This window comes from Sapajus apella, unplaced genomic scaffold, assembly GCF_009761245.1.
Source record: "Sapajus apella isolate SASKATOON/1434 unplaced genomic scaffold, GSC_monkey_1.0 scaffold100, whole genome shotgun sequence".
Lineage (NCBI taxonomy): Eukaryota > Metazoa > Chordata > Mammalia > Primates > Cebidae > Sapajus > Sapajus apella.
In genome coordinates this window covers 6,180,657-6,198,321 of record NW_022437040.1, presented here as the reverse complement: position 1 = coordinate 6,198,321, position 17,665 = coordinate 6,180,657, and the positions used below count along the sequence as shown (strand labels likewise).

The window sequence follows — 17,665 nt, the reverse complement described above, 5'->3', positions numbered from 1 at the left end:
AGAGGTATCGAAGTCTATTCAAATATTATTGTATTGCTATATATTCCTTGCTTCAAGTCTATTAATATGTGATTTATATATTTAGGAGCTCCAATGTTGGTTCCATGCTATAGCTTGAATGTGTCCCCCAAAAGTCTATGTGTTGGAAATTTAAACTCCAATGCAATAGTGTTGAGGGGGCTAATAGGTGACATGAGGACAGAACCCTAATGAATGGATTAATGTTATAGTAGAAATATGTTAGCTATTGCAAGAATGTGTTGTTATAAAGCAAATTTGGCCCCTGTGCCTCTCTCTGTTTCATGTACTCATTTCCACCTTTCTTCCTTTTGCAATGGGATGACTTTTGTCAGATGTCAGTGTCATGCTCTTGAACTTCCCAGCCTCCAGAACCATGAGTTGAATAAATTTCCTTTCATTATAAATTACCCAGTCTGTGGCATTCTGTTATAGAAGCTGAAGACAGACTAAGACACTGCATAAATATTTATAGTTTTTATGTCTTCTTAGTGATTTTGCCCTTCTCATTAAATGATGACCATATTTGTGTCTTATAACAGATTTGACTTAAAGTCTATTTTATCTGGAATAAGTGTAGCCACCCCTGTTCTCTTTTAATTACTATTTGTATGGAATAACTTTTTTCATGTCTTCACTTTCAGCCTACATGTGTCATTAAAGCTAAATTCAGTCACTCTATGCCTTTTGATAGGAGAATTTAATTCACTTACATTCAGGGTTGTTATTGATAGGTAAAAATTTATTCCTCCTGTTTATAAATTGTTTTCTCATTGTTCTGTAGATTCTTTGTTCCCCTTTTTTTTGCTTAACCTTGTGGTTTGATGATTTTCTATAATGCTAAATAATTATTTTTTCCCTTTTTTATTTGTGTATCTAATGTAAATTTTTGTTTTGTGGTTACTATGCAGCTTACATTCAAAAAATCTTATAATCATAATAGACTATTTTGCCTGATAACTTAACTTTGGTCACACACAGATACTCTAGAACTTTGCTCTCCCCACACAATTAATATTTTTATTGCCCCAACTTACATCATTTTATATTGTTGTATTTCTTAAAAACTTATTGTACCCATAGTTATTTTTATTACTTTTTTTTATTGTATTTGGGACCTGGGGTATATGTGCACATCCTGCATCCTGCAGGATTGTTGCATAGTTACATATATGCCATGGTGATTTGCTGTCTCCATCCCCTCCCTCCCCCATCACCTACATCAGGCATTTCTCCCAGTGTTATCCCTCCCCATCATCCCCACCCCCCCTCACTGTCCCTCCCCTCCCCTCTACCCCCCAACCTAGCCCTGTGAGTGTTGTTCCCTTCTCTCTGCCCAAGTGTTCTCATTGTTTATCACCTGCCTATGAGTGAAAACATGCAGTGTTTAGTTTTCTGTTCTTATGTCAGTTTGCTGAGAATGATGGTTTCTAGATTCATCCATGTCTCTACAAAGGACATGAACTCTTCATTTTTTATGGCTGCATAGTATTCCATGGTGTACATGTGCCACATTTTCTTCATCCAGTCTATCATTGATGGGCATTTGGGTTGGTTCCAGGTCTTTGCTATCATAAACAGCGCTGCAGTGAACATACGTATGCATGTGTCTTTATAACAGAACGATTTATAATCCTTTGGCTATATACCCAGTAATGGGATTGCTGGGTCAAATGGAATTTCTGTTTCCGGATCCTTGAGGAATCGCCACACTGTCTTCCATGATGGTTGAACTAATTTACATTCTCATCAATAGTGTAAAAGTGTTCCTTTTTCTCCACATCCTCTCCAGCATCTGTTGTTCCTGATTTTTTAATGATTATCATTCTGACTGGCATGAGATGGTATCTCAATGTGGTTTTGATTTGCATTTCTCTAACGACCAGTGATGAGCATTTTTTCATATGTTTGTTGGCATCACATATGTCTTCTTTTGAAAAGTGTCTTTTCATAACCGTCTCCCACTTTTGAATGGGTTTGTTTTTTTCTTGTAAGTCTGCTTTAGTTCTTTGTAGATTCTGGATATTAGCCCTTTGTCAGATGAGTAGATTGCAAAAATTTTTTACATTCTGTTGGTTGCCAGTTTACTCTAATGATTGTTTCTTTTGTTGTGCAGAAAGAAGCTCTTAAGCTTAATTAGATCCCATTTTTCTATTTTGGCTTTTGTTGCCATTGCTTTTGGTGTTTTAGTCATGAAGTCCTTGCCTGTGCCTATGTCGTGAATGGTGTTGCCTAGGTTTTCTTCTAGGGGTTTTATAGTGCTAGTTCTTATATTTAAATCTTTAATCCATCTGGAGTTAATTTTAGTGTAGAGTATAAGGAAGGGGTCCGGTTTCAGCTTTCTGCACATGGCTAGCCAGTTTTCCCAACACCATTTATTAAACAGGGAATCCTTTCCCTATTGCTTCTTTTTGTCCGGTTTGTCAAAGATCAGATGGTTGTAGATGCATGGTGTTGCATCTGCAACCTCTGTTCTGTTCCATTGGTCTATATCTCTGTTTTGGTACCAATACCATGCTGTTTTGATTACAGTAGCCTTGTAGTATAGTTTGAAGTCAGGTAGTGTGATGTCTCCAGCTTTGTTCTTTTTGCTTAGGATTGTCTTGGCTATGTGGGCTCTCTTTTGGTTCCATATAAAGTTTAAAGTGGTTTTCTCCAGTTCTGTGAAGAAGGTCAGTGGTAGCTTGATGGGGATAGCATTGAATCTATAAATTACTTTGGGCAGTATGGCCATTTTCACAATATTGATTCTTCCTAACCATGAGCATGGAATGGTTTTCCATCTGTTTGTGTCCTCTCTTATTTCCTTGAGCAGTGGTTTGTAGTTCTCCTTGAAGAAATCTTTTACATTCTTTGTTAGTTGTATTCCTAGGTATTTTATTCTCTTTGTAGCAATCATAAATGGGAAATCGCTCATGATTTGGCTGTTTGTCTGCTATTGGTGTATAGGAATGCTTGTGATTTCCGCACATTGATTTTGTATCCTGAGACTTTGCCAGAGTTGCTTATCAGCTTAAGGAGGTTTTGGGCTGATGCAATGGGGTCTTCTAAATATACGATCATGTCATCTGCAAATAGGGACAATTTGACTTCTTCTTTTCCTAATTGAATGTACTTTATTTCTTTTTCTTGCCTAATTGCTCTGGCTAGAACTTCCAATACTATGTTGAATAGGAGTGGTGAGAGAGGGCATCCTTGCCTAGTGCCAGTTTTTAAAGGGAATGCTTCTAGCTTTTGGCCATTCAGTATGATGTGGGCTGTGGGTTTGTTGTAAATAGCTTTTATTATTTTGAGATACGTTCCACTGATGCCTAGTTTGTTGAGAGTTTTTAGGATAAAGTGCTGTTGAATTTTGTCTAAGACGTTCTGTGCATCTATTGAGATAATCATGTGGTTTTTGTCCTTGGTTATGTTTATGTGGTTGATTATACTTATAGATTTGTGTATGTTGAACCAGACTTGCATCCCTGGGATGAAGCCTACTTGATTGTGGTGGATAAGCTTTTTGATGTGCTGTTGGATTTGGTTTGTCTGTATTTTATTGAAGATTTTTACATCAATGTTCATCATGGATATTAGCCTATAGTTTTCTTTTTTAGTTGTACCTCTGCCAGTTTTTGGTATCAGGACGATGTTGGTCTTAGAAAGAGTCAGGGAGGATTCCCTCTTTTTGTATTGTTTGGAATAGTTTCAACAGGAATGGTACCAGCTCCTCTTTGTATGTCTGGTAGAATTCGGGTGTCAACCTGTCTGGACTTGGACTTTTTTTGGTTGGTAGGCTATTAAATTGCTGCCTTGATTTCAGACCTTGTTATTGGTCTATTCAGGGTTTCAACTTCTTCTTGGCTTAGTCTTGGGAGTGTGCAAGTGTTCAGGAATTTATCAATTTCTTCCAAGTTTACTGGTTTATGTGCATAGAATTGTTTGTAGTAATCTTGGATGGTAGTTTGTATTTCCGAGGAATCAGTGGCAATCTCCCCTTTATAGTTTTTTGTTGCATCTATTCGATTCTTCTCTCTTTTATTTTTTATTAGTCTAGCTAGTGGTCAGTCTATTTTGTTGGTCTTTTCAAAAAAACAGCTCCTGGATTTATTGATTTTCTGAAGGGCTTTTTGTGTCTCTATCTCCTTCAGTTCTGCTCTGATCTTAGTTATTTCTTCTCTTCTGCTAGCTTTTGAGTTTTTTTTTTTTTTTTTTTTTATCTTGGTTCTCTAGCTCTTTCAATTTTGATGATGGGGTATCAATTTTAGATCTTTCCTTGCTTCTCATGTGTGCATTTATTGCTATAAATTTCCCTCTAGACACATTTCCCTTTAAATGCGTCCCATTGGATCTGGTACGTTGTGTCTTCATTCTTGTTGGTTTCAAAGAACATTTTTATTTCTGCCTTCATTTCATTGTTTATCCATTCTTCAGGAGCAAGTTGTTCAGTTTCCATGTGATTGTGCAGTTTTGAGTGGTTTTCTTAATCCTGAGTTCTAATTTAATTGCCCTGTGGTCTGACAGACTGTTTATTATGATTTCCATTCTTTTGCATTTGCTGAGGAGTGATTTACTTCCAATTACATGGTCAATTTTAGAGTAAGTGCAATGTGGTGCTAAGAAGAAAGTGTATTCTGTGGATTTGGGGTGGAGTGTCCTGTAAATGTCTATTAGGTCTGCTTGGTCCTAATCTGCAATCAAGTCCTGGATATCCAGTCTCATTGATCTGTCCAATATTGTCAGTGGAGTGTTAAAGTCTCCAACTATTATTGTGTGGGAGTCTAAGTCTCTTTGTAGGTCATTAAGAACTTGCTTTATGTATCTGGGTGCTCCTGCATTGGATGCATAAATATTTAGGATAGTTAGCTCTTCTTGTTGCATTGATCCTTTTACCATTATGTAATGCCCTTCTTCGTCTCTTTGGATCTTTGTTGGTTTAAAGTACATTTTATCAGAGACTAGGATTGCTACCCCTGCTTTTTTTTTTTTTTTTTCTTCTTCTCTCTATTTGCTTGGTAAATCTTCCTCCATCCCTTTATTTTGAGTCTATGTGAGTCTTTGCATGTGAGTTGGGTCTCCTGAATACAGCACACCAATGGGTCTTGACTTTTTATCCAGTTTGCCAGTCTGTGTCTTTTGATTGGGGCATTTAGGCCATTTACATTCAACGTTAATATTGTTATGTTTGAATTTGGTCCTGCCATTTTGTTACTGGCCGGTTGTTTTGCCCATTATTTGATGCAGTTTCTTCATTGCATCATTGTTCTTTACCATTTGGTATGTTTTTGCAGTGGCTGGTACTGGTTGTTCCTTTCTCTGTTTAGTACTTCCTTCAGTAGCTCTTGTAAGGCAGGTCTGGTAGCGAAGAACTCTCTCAGCAATTGCTTCTCTATAAAGGATTTTATTTCCCCTTCACTTATGAAGCTTAGTTTGGCCAGTTATGAAGTTCTGGGTTGAAAGTTCTTTTATTTAAAGATGTTGAATATTGGCCCCCACTCCCTTCTGGCTTGTAGGGTTTCTGCTGAGAGATCAGCTGTGAGTCTGATGGTCTTTCCTTTGCAGCTGACTCTACCTTTCTCTCTGGCTGCCCTTAGGATTTTTTCCTTCATTTCAACCCTGGTGAATCTGACAATTATATGTGCCTTGGAGTTGCTCTTCTTGAGGAATATCTTTGTGGTGTTCTCAGTATTTCCTGGATTTGAATGTTGACCTGCCTTGTTAGGTTGGGGAAGTTCTCTTAAATAATATCTTGAAGAGTGTTTTCCAACTTGCATTCGTTCTCCCTGTCACATTCAGGTACACTGATTAAGCGTAGATTAGGTCTTTTCACATAACCCCATAGCTCTTGGAGGCTTTGTTCATTTTTTTTCACTCTTTTTTCTCTAATCTTGCCGTTTCATTTTATTTCATTGATTTGATCTTCTATCTCTGATATCCTTTCTTCTGCCTGATCGATTCAGCTGTTGAAACTTGTGTATGCCTCACAGAGTTCTCCAGCTGTGTTTTTCAGCTCCATCAAGTCATTTATGATCTTCTCTATGCTGGTTATTCTAGTTATCATTTCATCTAACCTTTTTTCAAGGTTCTTAGTTTCTTTGCATTGGGTTAAAATCTGATCTTTTAACTCAGAGAAGTTGGTTATTACCCACCTTCTGAAGCCTGCTTCTGTCAATTCATCAAATTCATTCTCTGTCTTTTTTTGTTCCCTTTATGGTGAGGAGTTGTGATCCCTGGGAGGGGAAGAGGTGTTCTGGTCTTTGAGGGTTTCATCCTTTTTGCGCCGGTTTTTTCTCATCTTGGTGGATTTATCTCCCTTTGATATTTGACGCTGGTGATTTTGGGAGGAGTCTCTGTTGGAGCTGTATCTTTTTTTGGCCTGTAGATGGTGATGCTGGGCTCTCTCGGATTCAGTCAGGTTGCTGGGTGGGTGGTCCTTTCCTGAAGTTTGTTTGCAGGTGAGATTGGCCCCCCCTTTCCACTAGCATCTCTTTGTCCCTGAGCTTGATCTGTCTGGTTGGGGTCAAACTGGTGTATTTGCTACCAAGCTCTCTAGCGAGTTTGAGTTCTGGGAGCCTGCCAGCCTTATGGCCTGTTTCCCTGCTTTCAACTCTGCCTCTTTCTGTGGGACGGTCCATCCCACTTGTGTTAGTCCAAACTTCAGCCCAGGTCAGTGCAACAATTTGCCATGCCTGGCGAGAGCCACAGCTCAGATTTGCATTGACAACCCACGGCGCCCCTCAGTCTGGCAGGGCTCTCGTGGACCATTGGTTACAGGAGGGATGAGGTAAGCACAGGATCCAAATCAGAGCACCAAGGGGGTGGAGTCCCCTGACCCTCTGAGCCAGCTGCACATTCCAGGTAGGGACATACCCCGCCCTGTCTTGGTTTGCCCCCCCCGGGCAGCTCTCGCATAGCTCAATTAATCTTTTATAAATTATGTGTCTTCTTCTTGGCAATTTTTAATAGCTCTCTCAGGTTATTAATATCAAACTCTGTTGACCTGGTTTATAAAAGTTTTCCAAATCTACTGTTCACTTATTAACTGTTAAGAGGACATTTTCCGTGGTAAAAGATTAATTTTTTACATATCCAGATATCTCCCTCTTGCAAGATTTTTTTTTTTTTTTGGCTTATTAAACAAGGTCTTCTTTCAATCAAGAGTGCACATTGGACATTGCATGTAAGTTATTTCTCCTTTTTATGCTTTGTATCATTTATATATCTGGAATTTTTTGGATATATATGATGTCACAAGGTATCCAATTCTATTTTTAAGGTCAATAATGTATTTTCAAGCCTTATTTATTAAGTAACTTATACAGTAACTTATATGCACTATCTTTTGAATCATTTCTTAAATTTTTATATAAATAATAACTAATTCTGAATTTCCTATTCTGTTTAACTGATATTTCTGTGTAACCTTACGCCAATGTGATTGTTATTGTTTAGAATATATTGGCTTTGTAATATGACGTGAGGTCTATTAAAGCAAGTTTCCCTCACTATTCTACCTTTTCATAAATTTTCTGTCTTGCATTAATTTTTATACACACTTAAAGAATATTGTATCCAATTAAAAGCAAGTCAGTTGGAATTTGAGATAGAATATCTTGGAGATATATATATTATTTTAGGAGATTTACATTTTAATAGATTGTCTTCTGATCCAAAATTTTACATTTTATTTGTTCAGACCTTATTATATGCCTTCAATGATATTGCATAGTTTTATTCTATGAAAACTCTATTATTCTTGTCAACTTTATTCCTAAGTATTTTGAAGTTGTTACCTGAGTGAATGTAACATTTTTTTCATTCCACTTCTAGATGCTTTGAATCAAGTTTTGTGCACTTGTTTTGTATACAGTCAATACAGTTTCTAGTTTATTCTTTTGAGTGTTTTTTTTTACTAGGATCTCTTCAATTTTCTAGGTGTATAATAATATCCAATTTTTAACCAGTTGTTGTCTTTTGACACTGTATTTGCAACATTCAAGACAATTTTACTATAGTTAGCCAATTCTATAGGCTCATGCCTGTAATCCCAGCACTTTGGAAGGCCGAGACAGGCAGATCACAAGGTCAGGAGTTCAAAACCAGCCTGGCCAACAGAGTAAAACCCCACCTCTAAAAAAATACCAAAAAAAATTAGCCAGGCATGGTGGTGGGTGCCTATAATCTCAGCTACTTGGGAGGCTGAGGCAGGAGAATCGCATAAACTCGGGAGGCAGAGGTTGCAGTGATCCGGGATTACGCCACTGCACTCCAGCTTGGGCAACAGAGCAAGACTCTGTCTCAGAGAGAGAGAGAGAGAGACAGATTGAAATAATTAAAAAGAATGAAGCAGAAATTCTTGGCCAGGCTCTGTGGCTCATGCCTGAATCCCAACACTTTGGGAGGCTGAGTCAGGCAGATCACAAGGTCAGGAGTTTAACACCAGAATGGCCAACACAGTGAAACCCTGCCTCTACTAAAAATACAAAAAATTACCCATCGTGGTGGTGGGTGCCTGTAATCCCAGCTACTCAGGAGGCTGAGGCAGGAGAATCTCATAAACCTGGGAGGCAGAGGTGCAGTGAGCCAAGATCACGCCATTGCACTCTAACCCTGGGTAAGAGTGTGAGACTCAGACTCAAAAAAAAAAAAAAAAAAAAAAATTCTGGAGCTGACAAATGCAATTGATATATAGAAGAATGCATCATAGTTTTTAATAATAGAATTGAACAAGCAGAATTAATGAGCTTGAAGACAAGCGATTTAAAAATAAACAGAGGAAAAAAAGAAAACAATAGAGCATGCCTACAGAATCTAGAAGAGCCTCAAAAAAGGTAAATCTGAGTTACTGGGCTTAAGGATGAGGTAGAGAAAGAAGTAGAGGTAGAAAGTTTATTCAAAGGGATGGCAGAGAACTTCCCAAACTCAGAGAAATATATCAATATTTAAATACAAGAAGGCTGTAGAACATTAAGCAGATTTAACCCAAATAATACCATCTCAGGACATTTAATAATCAAACTTTCAAAGATCAAAGACAAAGAAAGGATCCTAAAAGCAGCAAGAGAGAGATTTTAAAAAAGAAAACATACAATAGAGCTCTGATACATCTGTCAGCAGGCTTTTTAATAGAAACCTTACAGGCCGGGCAAGAGCAGCATGACATATTTAAAGTGCTGAAGAAAAAAGCTTTTACCCTGGAATAGTATATCTAGTGAAAATATCCTTCAAACCTGAAGGAGAAGTAAAGACTTTCCCAGATAAGCAGAAGCTGAGGGACTTTATCAATAATGTCAGGCCTGTCCTACAAGAAATGCTAAAGAGAGCACTTCAATCAGAAAGAAAAGGACATTAATGAGAAATAAGAAATCATCTGAATGTGCAGAACTCACTGGTAACCAGAAGTACACAGGAAAACAAATATTATAATACTGTAACTGTGATGTGTAAACTACTCTAATCCTAAGTAGATAAACTAAATGATGAACAAATTAAAAGAATAACAACTTTTCAAGACATACACAGTACAATATGATATAAATAGAAAGAACAAAAAATTTAAAAACTGGGGTACAGACATAAAGCATAAAGTTTTTATTAGTTTTCTTTTGCCAGTTTTTTTGTTTATACAAACACAGTTGAGTTGTCATCAACCTAAAATAATCAGAATAGCCCAATCCTAAGCAAAAAATACAAAACTGGAGGAATCACATTACCTGATCTCAAATTTCACTACAGAGCTTAGTAACCAAAACAGCATGGTATTGTCATTAAAACAGATACATAGATCAGTGGAACAGAACAGAAAACCCAGAAACAAATCCACACACCTACAGTGCACTCATTTCCAACAAAGGTAATAAGAATATACACTGGGGAAAAGACAATCTCTTCCATAAATGGTGCTGAGAAAACTGAATATCTATATGCAGAAGAATGAAACTATACCCCTATCTCTTGACGTATGCAAAAATCAAATCATAATGGGTTAAAGGCTTAAAGCTAAGATCTCAAACTATGAAGCTACTATAAGGAAACATTGGGGAAATCTTCAGGACATTGGTCTGGGCAAAAATTTCTTGACTAATACCCTGTAAGCACAGGCAACCAAAGCAAAAATGGACAAATGCAATCATAAGTTAAAATGCTCTGCACAGCAAAGGAAATAATTAACTGCCACTGTGAAGAGATAACCCCCACAGAATGGGAGACAATATTTGCAAACTATCCATCTGACAAGGTATTAATAACCAGAATATATCAGGAGCGCAAACAACTCTATAGGAAAAAAAAATTCCAATTTTTAAAAAATGGGCAAAAGATTTGAATAGACATTTCTTAAAATAAGACATACCAATGCCAAACGGATATATGAAAAGGTGCTCAGCATCACTGATCATCAGAGAAATGAAAATCAAACACAAAACTACAGTGAGATATTGTCTCACCCTAGTTAAAATGGCTTATATCAAAAGACAAGAAACAGAAAAAGCTGCAGAGGATGTGGAGAAAAAGGTAATACACTGTTGGTGAAAATAAATTAGTATAACCATTATGGAGAACAGTTTGGAGGCACATCAAAAAACTAAAAATAGAGCTATCATAAGATTCATCAATCCCAATGCTGGGTATATGCCCAAAAGAAAGGAAATCTGTATACAGAAGAAATATCTGCACTCCCATGTTGTTGCAGTACCGTTCACAGTAGCTAAGATTTGGAGGCAACCTAAGTGTCTATCAACACATGAATTGATAAAGAAAATATACTACATATACACAATGGAGTATTATTCAACCATAAAAAAGAGTGAGATCCTTTCATAGTTGGAACCAGAGATCATTATGTTAAGTGAAGTAAGCCAAGGACATAAAGGCAAACATCACATGTTCTCACTTATTTTTGGAATCAAAAATTCTAAACAAACAATTGAACTCATGGACACAGAGAGTGGAAGGATGGTTACCAAAGGATGCAAAGTGTAGCTGGGGAGATGGGGAAGGAAAGTGGAGATGGTTAATGGGTACAAAACAATAGAATAAATAAATAAGAACTAAATATTTGATAGCACAGCAAGGTGACTATAGTCAATAATAACTTAATTGTACATTTTTAAATAATGAAAAGAGTCTAATTGGATTGTTTGTAACACAAACGATAAATGCTTGAGGGAGTAGATACCCCATTCTCCATGATGTGATTATTACACATTGCATGCCTGTATCAAAGCATCTCATGTACTCCATAAATATATATACCTACTATGTACCCACAAAATTATAAAAAGTGTAATCAAATCAAGTCTTTAAATCCAATATTTGTTTACAGAAAGTGATAGAGAAACCAGCTAACACCACAAAAGAACTGATCAGAAAATCCAGAATGTACAATATTAGAATATCCTCTCCAGACAGCCAACACAGTTGGCCCAGTTTTTCCAGGAAACCAAGTGCGTGTGTGTGTGTGTGTGTGTGTGTGTGTGTGTGTGTGTGTGTGTACATGTGTTTTAAACAGAGAATTATTGGAGAATAAAAGCGACTTTGGACTGCAGCTGTCTTAGCCACACACTGAAATCACCTGGGTGTACAGTGATGGGTCTCCCACCAGGTTACTTAAGGGTGAATGTCTGCTGCTTAAACCTTGAAGGCCAGGTGGTAAACCAAGGCCATGGTGCCTACCTGAGGAGCAGGTGTCCCTGAGAACCCAAACATCCCTGAAAGGATCTGAGAACCTACCAAGAGAAACAGCCCCATCACAGGCACACAGCAGGCAAAGAGCCAGAAAATTAGCTTAAAAGCAGCTTAGAGACAGGAGGAGGCACAGATCTCTGGAGCTGTTCTGCCGCTGTCCAGGAGTGCCCCATGTAAAGTCCTACTAAACTCATCTACTCACCAGGCTGGACTTGTTGCAGTCATTCTTTGGCCTCTCAGCTCCCTTCCAGTTTGGGAGAAGGCTTTTCTACACAATTTCAAGTTTTCCTCATCACAAGTGGAGTCGTGAACAGGATCCTAGATACCAAATGATGCACAAGAGAAGGGCATCTGCAGGGGAATACTGGGGTAACCAGAAACGTGTGTGGGGTGGAGTTGCCCTACTGCTTGAGCTTTGTGAACCATCACATGAGTACCAGGATGCTCAGAAAACATAGGCAAGGCCTGAGCACATATTGCAAGTAGCTAATATAGTCAAAGTACGATAAGGAGACCAAACGTGCTGTTTCTGCAAAAAGGCTGGCTACTGAGGACTCATTAGAGCAGGAAAGGGAAAAAGCATAGGAATTCCTGCAGAAGTTCAAAGGCTTGCCAGCTCTGCTAGAAATCCAGCTTCTTATATATTATGGCTTATTCCTGTGCACATTTTAAAACTGATGGGCAAATTGAAAAGAAAACTTTAGAGCTTAAATTGTTAACCTGCAACTATAGAGTTAATGAGAGTCTTCTACAAATATTTCTCTTATTTCCTTTCCTGCCTGTTTTGTATCTGCTGTTATTAAGCTACTGGCGTTGGGATAAAACTTGCTATTTGTATTACTGCCAATTCAAGGTTACTTAGGGATTTGTCTGATATGATAAGCCTTCAGTTAGACTGATCAAGCAAAACATAGAGAAAATACAAATTTTTAAAATCAAAAAAGAGGAGACATTGCAATTCCTTTTAAACATAGATTAAATGACAAATTCCTAGAAAAACATAAAATACTAACACTGGAAAAATAGATAATCTGAATAGTCTTTTAACAAGTAAAGTGATTTAAATACTAATATGTACTTTATAAATTCATAGATCAATTTTATAGATCAACTGGTAGTTCAGAAATAAATCAACATATCAATTGATTTTGACAAGGGTGCCAAGACCATTCAATGGGGAAAAACCGTCTTTTCAGCAAATGATTCTGGGACAACCAGATAACCACAGGCAAAAAAAGGAAGTTGGATCACGACCTCACACTATATGTAAAAAATTAACTCAAATGATTATAGACTTAAATATGAAATCTAGAGCTATAAAATTCGTAGAAGAAAACATAGACATAAATCTTGATGATCTAGGATTCAGCAATTTTAGTTATGCTACCAGAAGCAAAAGTGGCAAAAAAAAAGAAACTGGATTTTATCAAAATTGTAAATCTTTATGCTTCTAAAGACACCCACAAAATGTGAAATGACCGTTCATATAATGAGAGAAAATATTTCCATATCTTATATACATATTAAAAGACTTGTACCCAGAGTATATACAAAACAAATATAACTTGTTAATAAAAAGATAAATACCCCAATGAAAATATCAGAAAAGGATATAAACAGACATTTTATCCTAAAAAGATATAAAATGGTGATAAGTATGTGAGAAGATGCTCTATATAATCACTCAGGGAAATATAAATCAAAACTATGAGATACACTCTCAAAGATGGCTATAATTAAAAAGAGAAAATAAATCAGAGAAGATATGGAGAAATTGTAACTCTTATAAAATGCTGTTAGTAGTGTCAATAATGCCCCCATTTTGAAAAAAACATTTGGCATTTCCTCAAAAGGTTAAATATTGGTTTGTCATATGACTTAGCAATTTCACTCCTAGATATATACACAAGGTGAATAAAATATATGTCCACACAGTAGCATGTACGTGAATGTTTATAGCAGCATTATGCCTCATAATAAAAAGAGTGGAAAACACAAATGTTAATCAACTGGATAAACAACATGTGGTATATTCATACAATGGAACATTACTTAGCCATAAAGAGTAATGAAATACTGATCCATTCTACAACATAATGGAACCTTGAAAACATTATGCTTAGTAAAAAAGGCAGTCACAAAAGGCCGCATATTGTATAAATTCATTAATGTCAAATATCAGAATAGGCAAATCCATAGAGACAGAAAGTGGATGAGTAGTTGGCAGAAGGTGGAGGGTTGAAGAAATGGGGAATTATTTCTCATGAGTATGGGATGCCTTTGAAGATAATGAAAATGTTTTAAAATTGTGGAGTGGTCACAACTCTATACTTAACAAGGTCACTAACTTGTATACTTTAAAGAGGTGGTTTTATGGTATGTAAATTATCTCTCATTAAAGTTGTTATAAAAATAGTCATTGTATTTTCTCTTCTCTACAGATTTCCCTTAATAAAGGGGAAAAAAAACCTCTGCTTCACAAGAAAAGTAAAAGAAGATGAGTTTTACCAGACTGCTTTCTGTACACCTGAATGATGGACACTTCATGCCTATGCTGGGGTTTGGCACCTCTGCCCCTAGGAAGGTAACCATAATGGTATTGGCAATGGAGTAGTAGGTGGCTCCTGATCAGAATCAGTCACTATGTGAAATTCAGGTGGCCCTTGCTTTTCTCATTTGTAACACACTTATCACCAAGTTAGGTTACTTTGTACATTAAGTCAGGGCTTTTCATGTTTTAGTAGATATGTAAACACTCGAGGATCTTGTTAAAAATATAGATTTAGAGGCCTTATCCCTGAAGGTTCTGATTGAGTAGATCTTGAATGAGGCTCTAAAATTTACATTTATAATAAGCTTCCAACTGATTCAGATGCTGCTTGTCCAAAACTATGCTTGGAGTGGCACTCCATCAAGAGAGATGGAAGTATGCATGCAATTGTTCGGAATACAGGGGTGAGTAAGTCTGTTGCTGTTACTCTGGCTTCTGTCCAGTTGTAGCCATTTCATAGTAGAAGAAACAATAATCCTATTGACATGATTACCATGTGCCAGAAACTTCACAGCAAACTTGTTTGTGAGAAAATTGTGTTGTAATTTTTAATACCCAAGTCCCCCTGTTCACCACTAATAAGAATATTGAGAGAAAGTTCTAGGGCATAGGAACTTGGGAAAAGAGAGACAGGCTTAGAGGCAGCTGTGTGGTCTAGGTGGCCACAGTCTCTGAGAGGCCAAGTTGGTAAGATGATGCCATGAAGACTCACATGGTACTTGAAAAATTCCCTTCTCCTTGGCTCTGTGCATGTTTGTGGATCAAGCACTGCAAACTTGCAAGGGCACACCTCAGTGGCTGTTGGTGAAAAACATTATAATTTTTTTTTCCCCATTTATTTATTTTATTGCATTTTACATTTTGGGGTACATGTGAAGAACATGCAAAATTGTTGCATAGGAACACACGTGGCAGTGTGATTTGCTGTCTTCCTCCCCATCACCTACATCTGGCATTTCTCCCCTTGCTCTCTCCCCAGCTTCCCACCCCCCACCCTCCCTCCCCTATTTCCCCCCAACTGACCCCAGTATGTAGTGCTCCCCTCCCTGTGTCCATGTGTTCTCATTGTTCAACACCCGCCTATGAGTGAGAACATGCGGTGTTTGATCTTCTGCTCTTCTGTCAGTTGGCTGAGAATGATGGTTTCCAGGTTCATCCATGTCCCTACAAAGGACCCAAACTCATCGTTTCTGATGGCTGCATAATATTCCATGGTGTATATGTGCCACATTTTCCCTATCCAGTCTATCGTCGATGGGCATTTGGGTTGGTTCCAGGTCTTTGCTATTGTAAACAGTGCTGCAATGAACATTCGTGTACACGTGTCCTTATAGTAGAACAATTTGTAATCCTTTGGATATATACCCAGTAATGGGATTGCTGGGTCAAATGGAATTTCTATTTCTAGGTCCTTGAGGAATCGCCACACTGTCTTCCACAATGGTTGCACTAATTTACACTCCCACCAACAGTGCAAAAGTGTTCCTATTTCTCCACATCCTCTCCAGCATCTGTTGTCTCCAGATTTTTTAATGATCGCCATTCTAACCGGCGTGAGATGGTATCTCAGTGTAGTTTTGATTTGCATTTCTCTGATGACCAGTGATGATGAGCATTTTTTCATATGTTTGTTGGCCTCACGTATGTCTTCTTTTGAGAAGTGTCTGTTCATATCCTTTGCCCGCTTTTGAATGGGCTTGTTAGTTTTTTTCTTGTAAATCTGCTTTAGTTCTTTGTAAATTACGGATATCAGCCCTTTGTCAGATGGGTAAACTGCAAAAATTTTTTCCCAATCTGTTGGTTGCCGATTCACTCTAATGATTGTTTCTTTTGCTGTGCAGAAGCTGTGGAGTTTGATTAGGTCCCATTTGTCTATTTTGGCTTTTGTTGTCAATGCGTTTGGCGTTTTGGTCATGAAGTCCTTGCCTACACCTACGTCCTGAATGGTTTTGCCAAGATTTTCTTCTAGGGTTTTTATGGTGTTAGGTCTTATGTTTAAGTCTTTAATCCATCTGGAGTTAATTTTAGTGTAAGGTGTCAGGAAGGGGTCCAGTTTCTGTTTTCTGCACATGGCTAGCCAGCTTTCCCAACACCATTTATTGAACTGGGAATCCTTTCCCCATTGCTTGTTTTTGTCTGGTTTGTCAAAGATCAGATGGTTGTAGATATGTTGTGTTGCCTCCGAGACCTCTGTTCTGTTCCATTGGTCTATATCTCTGTTTTGGTACCAGTACCATGCTGTTTTGATTACTGTAGCCTTGTAGTATAGTTTGAAGTCTGGTAGTGTGATGCCCCCCGCTTTGTTCTTTTTGCTTAGAATTGACTTGGCTATGCGGGCTCTCTTTTGGTTCCATATGAAGTTTAAGGTGGTTTTTTCCAGTTCTGCAAAGAAGGTCAGTGGTAGCTTGATGGGGATAGCATTGAATCTGTAAATTACTTTGGGCAGTATGGCCATTTTCACGATATTGATTCTTCCTAACCATGAACATGGGATGTTTCTCCATCTGTTTGTGTCCTCTCTTATTTCGTTGAGCAGTGGCTTGTAGTTCTCCTTGAAGAGCTCCTTTACATTCCTTGTTAGTTGTATTCCTAGGTATTTTATTCTCTTTGTGGCAATTGTGAATGGAAGTTTGTTCTTGATTTGGCTCTCTTTAAGTCTGTTACTGGTGTATAGGAATGCATGTGATTTTTGCACATTGATTTTGTATCCTGAGACTTTGCTGAACTTGCTTATCAGTTTCAGGAGGTTTGGGGCTGAGACGATGGGGTCTTCTAGATATACAATCATGTTGTCTGCAAATAGAGACAATTTGACTTCCTCCTTTCCTATTTGAATGCCCTTTATTTCTTTTTCTTGCCTGATTGCTCTGGCTAGAACTTCTAATACTATATTGAATAGCAGTGGTGAGAGCGGGCATCCTTGTCTGGTGCCACATTTCAAGGGGAATGCTTCCAGTTTTTGCCCATTCAGTATGATATTGGCTGTTGGTTTGTCATAAATAGCTTTTATTATTTTGAGATACGTTCCATTGATACCTAGCTTACTGAGTGTTTTTAGCATAAAGGGCTGTTGAATTTTGTCAAAGGCCTTCTCTGCATCAATTGAGATAATCATGTGGTTTTTGTCTTTGGTTCTGTTTATGTGGTGAATTACGTTTATAGACTTGCGTATGTTGAACCAGCCTTGCATCCCCGGGATGAAGCCTACTTGATCATGGTGGATAAGCTTTTTGATGTGCTGTTGCAATCGGCTTGTCAGTATTTTATTGAAGATTTTTGCATCTATGTTCATCATGGATATTGGCCTGAAGTTTTCTTTTCTTGTTGAGTCTCTGCCGGGTTTTGGAATCAGGATGATGTTGGTGTCATAAAATGATTTGGGAAGAATTCCCTCTTTTTGTATTGTTTGGAATAGTTTCAGAAGGACTG

General features: G+C 37.7%; 1 protein-coding gene across 3 annotated transcripts in view; it reads left to right on the top strand.

Moving 5' to 3' along the window:
* The first annotated feature begins 6,921 nt into the window (after positions 1–6,921).
* Positions 6,922–17,665, top strand: part of LOC116536454 (prostaglandin F synthase 1-like) — a 28,746-nt gene continuing 18,002 nt past the window's right edge. Inside the window, exons 1-2 of one of the 3 annotated variants that reach the window (XM_032258238.1) lie at positions 6,922–7,180; positions 14,127–14,269. In XM_032258238.1, coding sequence (XP_032114129.1) covers positions 14,183–14,269 — 87 coding nt within the window. In that variant the 5' untranslated portion in view covers positions 6,922–7,180; positions 14,127–14,182. Of the gene's footprint in view, positions 7,181–14,126; positions 14,270–17,665 lie in introns of those variants that run through there. The other 2 variants (XR_004262636.1, XR_004262637.1) reach the window with 2 other exon arrangements.